This window comes from Trypanosoma rangeli, assembly GCF_003719475.1.
Source record: "Trypanosoma rangeli strain AM80 chromosome Unknown Tra_15.4_contig_00131, whole genome shotgun sequence".
Taxonomy (NCBI): domain Eukaryota; phylum Euglenozoa; class Kinetoplastea; order Trypanosomatida; family Trypanosomatidae; genus Trypanosoma; species Trypanosoma rangeli.
Window position 1 is genome coordinate 36,095 of NW_021705873.1, and position 5,616 is coordinate 41,710.

The following is a 5,616-nucleotide window of genomic DNA, read 5'->3' on the forward strand; positions in this document are numbered from 1 at the left end:
CCTTGTTTTTCGTGATTTTTTCACCTTGATAAAGTAGCATTGATTTAAAATAGGCAGAAAAAAACAAGCAATAGGCCTGGATGCACTAGATAAAAAACAGGTGTGTTATGTGGCCTAAATTCCATACACCTGTGCAGAAATATACACATGATCATTTGTTACTTCAAATAATAATAATAATAATAATGCCAGCTCAAAATGAGCGGCCAACACCCCAATCAGGGGGCCAACACCCCAATCAGGGGGCCAAATGTGGTTCATAGCAATAAAAAAAAATGCAATTGGTGTGCTGTTCTTTGTCTTGTTATTCGTTTTTATTTTTAACGTGTGTGCGTGTGTGAGTGTCCAGTATAAAGAAATTATATGCATGTATATGCAGGTTATGAAACAAGTCCGCTAGAAATAATATTATATTCGGATATATCGCACAATTGATTTCTAAACACATGACACGTGCACATGACAGAGACACAGTACTAAGAGAATGAGAGTGAGAGAGTGAATAAGATAATTGTTTTGAAAAATTGTACAAAATAAAGTAGCATGACTTCTGATTTTATATTATGGGTTGACAAACGTTAGCAACCACCCTAATATAAACACTGCACAATGATAGAGCTTAGGGACAAAACAAAGGAGATACATCCCATAACCAAAAACAATACACCTAGTACGTAATTTTTACCGCCAATCCACGAACGTGTGACCAGACTTACGTATTTCTCACCAGAGAAGGAAAACACATCAAAGTTCTCCTCAATATCAAACAAGTAATCACCAGGTAGTAGATCTGTCGTAATAATTCGGTATTTTTTGTCAAAATCCTGCATATATGACAAAGAAGACCATACAATATAATCCTCATCAACAATTGAAGGAATTGGGTGTCCAGGCTCTTCATAGTAATATCCTTCTTTTTGATATGGATCTTCTGCAGTAGGATCCCCACCAAATCTCCAGACCGCGCTGGTTGCATCTTTATCTTTTAGAGGATGAAACAAATGCACATCGCTAGGCAATGCTATTCCTTTTTTAATGCAAAGATTGTTTTTATCTAAGCTGTTGCCTTCCGAATCAAAGGCACTTCCAGCACAAATCAATTTGGACCTGTCAGAAACGCTATAAGCAGTATCACCTTTAGATGCATCCGATAAGTAATATAAACTCAAAGAGTCATTGAACATACTCCAAGCAACTGAACCGCATGGAAAGTAGATGCCATTAACCCTGCGTTTATGATATTCTCCAGGGTATCGAAAAGGCCCACATGCTTGAGAGACAGAATGTGTATCTCCTGATCGTTGTGCCAGATCTTGAGAAAATGCATAACGCCTATAATTCTGATGAAATCCAGCCAGCCCATATTGTAGGTAGATAGGAGAAGCCAGGCTCTTCGAAAGAGTGAAAGTTCTAGTTACATGGGCTCCCGTAGAAAACTTGGAATTATTAAACGTAAATTTATGTGGATACCGATTGTGAGGACCAATTACATATTGATAATTATTTGTTTCGTCATATCGAATACGTAGCTCAAATACCGAATCACTTACCCTAATAATAGCAACACCAATGGGTATAAATACCACAGCCAACACGAGCAGCGTAGCAAACACAGGGTATATAGAATGTTGACAATATTGCCCTAAGTAAAACCGCTCAAACCGACTTTTCTTCTCTGATTTCCTTACTGACTGCTCTGTAGAATCTGACATCAAAGTACGCTGAATCTGCTTTTTAAAAAAGTAGAAGAAAAATATAAGAAAACGCATAATCAAAATAAAATATATAGAAAAAAAAACAAGGAAATAAATAATGTAAAAAACAAAGCAATAGCAAAGACATCTATAAAGGATACGTTATATATATATATATACGAAGTTGCTTCTTTTTTTTTTCAATCTGATTTGTCTTAAATAATTACACAAATCTTTTTCTTGAAAATACTACTTTATCACCTTCTTGAGCTCGACAGACAAGACCGCCTGAAAAATATACAGGGGCCTTGTAGTTGGGAACAAAAACTTCTCGTGAAGAGCGCAAATGCTTTTTTTTTAGACAGTTGTCGTAAATATCACTAAAAAAATGAATATATTCTGCAACTTCTCTGGTCCGAGTCCAATTATCCGCCAGTTCAAGCATGGAAATTGCAAAGGAACCAAAGTCTACTCCAACAGCACCTCTTTTATCATAAGTAAAGTCCTCCACGATAGCTGCACAAGAAGAAGTTGCAACACTAACACTGTCAATCTTTAAAAGATAGGAATAAAGGCTAACGTGAAAAGCCTTGTAATCCTCCTCCAAAACAACACCATTGGATATACCCCCCAACTGTGTCCACAGGCTCTCTATACGTACTCTTATCTCTGGATTCAGAGAAATCTTTCGGCGACATACATCAATCTCTTCAGCAGTTAGCTTCAAATCAAACATCGTTGCTACACGCGTCCACTTCCGTTCTTCGTCACGAGACTGCAATAAAGCACCAAGAATCTCCTCAAGACGATCTTTCTCCCGAGAAGGATCCGAATCTACCACATCGACAACCACAGCAGTGTATGGATGACGCAAACTCAGAAGTACGCGATGAGAGAAGCTAAACAACCGAGGGTTCGAAATAAAAATTCTTTCGGCAAAACTTTCCACTGTCGATTGAGATTTGCCTTTGGGACGACCATAAGTTGACTTCATCAATTCTGTTCCTTACTTAGAAAAAAAGCAACAACAACAACACAAAAAAAAACATGAACAACAAAAAAAAGACAAAAACACATAATTTACCTAGCAAAGCCAAGAAAAAAGCCGAAACAACAACAACAAAATACTGCTATGAACCATAGTAATAAGACTACTAGAAACAATTGCAACTACATAAAACTTCTAGCTCCGTACAAAGCAAATATAAAAGAAACAAAGCACTCACAATAAGGTAGTTATATATATATATATATATATATATATTAGCAAACACACGAATAAACATTTCCAGGGTTTTGATCAGCTGGAACATCCAGCAACCTATTCTCTCCTATACTAACATCTTCTGTAGTCATGCTCAATCCCATCTTAGCAACCTTCAAAAAAGACTCACTCACAAATTCCCCCGAAGCAGCGGAAGTTTCAAAGTGGAGAAGACCGTTTTCAAGAGCGTACAAAGAGGCCTCGTTGTGCTGCACTTGCCGACAATCAGAGAGATCACTTTTGTTGCCTATAAGCATAACAACAACATCCTTTCCAGCAAGATGTCGAACATCGTTTAGCCATTGTGGCACACTTTCGTATGTTGAACGTTGAGTAATATCATAAACAATTAGGCATCCTATTGCACTCCTATAATAGCTTCTTGTAACAGACTTGTACCTTTCCTGCCCTGCAGTATCCCATATCTGTAATTTAACTTTGCGGCCTGCAAGCTGAACGATTTTCGAGCCAAACTCAACACCAATTGTTTGGGCCTGCTGTTCTGAAAAATCATCCTCCACAAACCTGTGAAGAAGAGAAGACTTTCCAGTTCCACTATCACCGACAAGGATAAGCTTGATCAACTGCTGATATTTTTCAGCCATTTTTTTTTTTTCCACAGCAAACTAATTAAAAAGAAAACAAAGAAAAAGAAAACAAAACAAAACAAAAACGGAAAACAATGACAAAAAATAATAATAATAAAAAGAACTCGCAACACCCCCTGACCAAGTTCGCGCCCAATCAAGATCAAAAAAAAGTAGCATGCCGAGGAGGTCGCAAAACCAACCTCGAAAACGGCGCCGGCACCCTACACCCCCGACAATGCGCCCCCGCCGCGGTTGTTGTTGTCGATTTGCTTCGAGGCACCGTCCCTCGTTTTTAGTACTTTTTTCTTTTTTTCAGCCTTCTCACCCCACGCCGCCCTTGGCGCGAGTGCCCCGCTCTGTCTGGCCGGCCAGCCCGAGACCCGGCGCGCCCGCCGTTCTTCCCCCCGCGGGTTCGATTACGCCCGCATTCGGAGTATGGGGCTTGCGGGGCATGCGGAGAGTTCGGGGGTGACGTAGCGGGCGTCGTGTATGTTCAAACGCCTGCCGTTTTTTTCTTTCCGTTGCTTATGTGTATGGGCACTCGCCGAAAGCTGCGGGCAATGGCGCGTAGCCTTGCGACCAGGTTTGTCAGAGTCAGAACCTTCTGCTGATACGCAACAGTTTTATGTATCTGGTTTTTTTGTAAGAGCTAATGGGGCTTTTGTGAAAGATTGGAAATGAAGCCAATAGGTCTTTATTACCTATTGTTGTCGCGCCGCTTTCATTTCCGGGGGAACTGCATTCATGGACAGAGTTGTACGATGTACCAGTTATGCCGCGAACGGAAGATGTAATAAGAAACGATGTTTTCCCGTTTTTTTTTGTATGTAGAGAAACATTATTGCAGCATGGATTACGAATAGTGTCGTAAGCGGGACTAAGTACGGTGGCGTCTTGTCTAAGAACCCGTGGCTCTCTGCAGCATTTGCACCGAAGCAAGAATGAAGTTAAGCACACTGCCATCAAGGCTGTTTGGGAAAATGGGTGCAAATGGACTGAATTGTTGTTAGATGATTTGCCTCCAGAAGCGCAGGTAAATGTATAGAAGGATTTTATGATTATCACGCTGCTAAGGGCAATGATGAGGAGGGTGAGACACCAAAAAAGCAGGGAATGCAAATTATTATTGCATCTTATGTTACTTTGTATGGAGTGACGATCCAGAAGCAGTCCAGAACCCATGACTCTATTATGAACCATATGGAAACTTATTCAAATATAAGACACCCAGAACATCTAGATGAAGAAAAATCAGTGACAAATTGCAATGGGCTTCTCTATCCTTCTTATTCTGCGTCACTGCGAATCACTTATTTTATTATATGAAAAACCATCATTGAGGGTATTGCAAGTGTTTGTCACTCATTTCAGCGAATAATGTGCGACCCTGCGGGTATTTCCCAGTGTTGCGGCATTACAACCAGCACTGTACATATATTTGTTTTTGTACTATGTTTTTGCACACAAACGTCTGATTGCACTAGGTGTTGGGGGTTTCGTTCATTGCGCATAATACAGAACACATTGCTCCACCAATTTGCAAAGGTTTCTGTGTTCACCCACATGGCCCTTGGCGAGGCCCTGGGCGGCCTTGCCGTGGTGCCAGGGCTCGGTGCTTTGCGGAGGGGGAAACCAGTAGCCGTAAGTTGGTGCCTTCGACTTGTTGTTGGTTGATGGTGGCGGCGGCCGGGCTTTGCGTGGCACCATGCCCAGGAGGCCCGGGAGAATTGTGATGGATTTCCCACCCAACAACTGCAGATACCGAGGTGTAGCGACATCTCTCGCACTGAGGATTCATCAGTGACGGCTTTTTTGGCCGTGCGGGGTGTGGAGTTGAACCTGGGTCCCGTCTTGTGTGTCACCCAGTGTAACGCTGGCGGGCGCAAGCAGGAGAAGCGGATCTTCCTGGAGGTGGGGATGGAGGAGGGGCAGGCTTGGGCACGCGTTCCGTTTGAGGATACCCATTTTACTGTGAACGAGTGCGAGTGTTTTTGTTTACGTGCCTGGAGTCACTGGGTAGGAAGCCGTAAGGGTGGCTTGAGGCGCACTTGGAGCGATGCCTGCGGGG

The 5,616-nt window shown here is 41.8% G+C and overlaps 3 protein-coding genes across 3 annotated transcripts, besides 3 other annotated features; all 3 read right to left on the bottom strand.

Annotated features, from left to right (window-relative positions):
• Nucleotides 1-166: 166 nt before the first annotated feature.
• Nucleotides 167-187: a microsatellite.
• A 403-nt stretch (nucleotides 188-590) lies between these two features.
• On the bottom strand, nucleotides 591-1,712 carry TraAM80_04486 (miltefosine transporter beta subunit; the record flags this gene model as incomplete). The annotated part of the gene is made up of 1 exon (XM_029381412.1): nucleotides 591-1,712. The coding sequence occupies one exon, from the start codon at nucleotides 1,710-1,712 to the stop codon at nucleotides 591-593; it is 1,122 nt and encodes a 373-aa protein (XP_029238812.1).
• Nucleotides 1,713-1,917: 205 nt separating this feature from the next.
• On the bottom strand, nucleotides 1,918-2,688 carry TraAM80_04487 (uncharacterized protein; the record flags this gene model as incomplete). The annotated part of the gene is made up of 1 exon (XM_029381413.1): nucleotides 1,918-2,688. The coding sequence occupies one exon, from the start codon at nucleotides 2,686-2,688 to the stop codon at nucleotides 1,918-1,920; it is 771 nt and encodes a 256-aa protein (XP_029238813.1).
• A 20-nt stretch (nucleotides 2,689-2,708) lies between these two features.
• Nucleotides 2,709-2,768: a microsatellite.
• A 189-nt stretch (nucleotides 2,769-2,957) lies between these two features.
• Nucleotides 2,958-3,563, bottom strand: TraAM80_04488 (ras-related rab-4; the record flags this gene model as incomplete). Its single annotated transcript, XM_029381414.1, has 1 exon — nucleotides 2,958-3,563. One exon carries the CDS (start codon nucleotides 3,561-3,563, stop codon nucleotides 2,958-2,960), a length of 606 nt encoding a protein of 201 aa, XP_029238814.1.
• Nucleotides 3,564-3,590: 27 nt separating this feature from the next.
• Nucleotides 3,591-3,669: a sequence feature (A-rich).
• The last annotated feature ends 1,947 nt before the right edge of the window (nucleotides 3,670-5,616 follow it).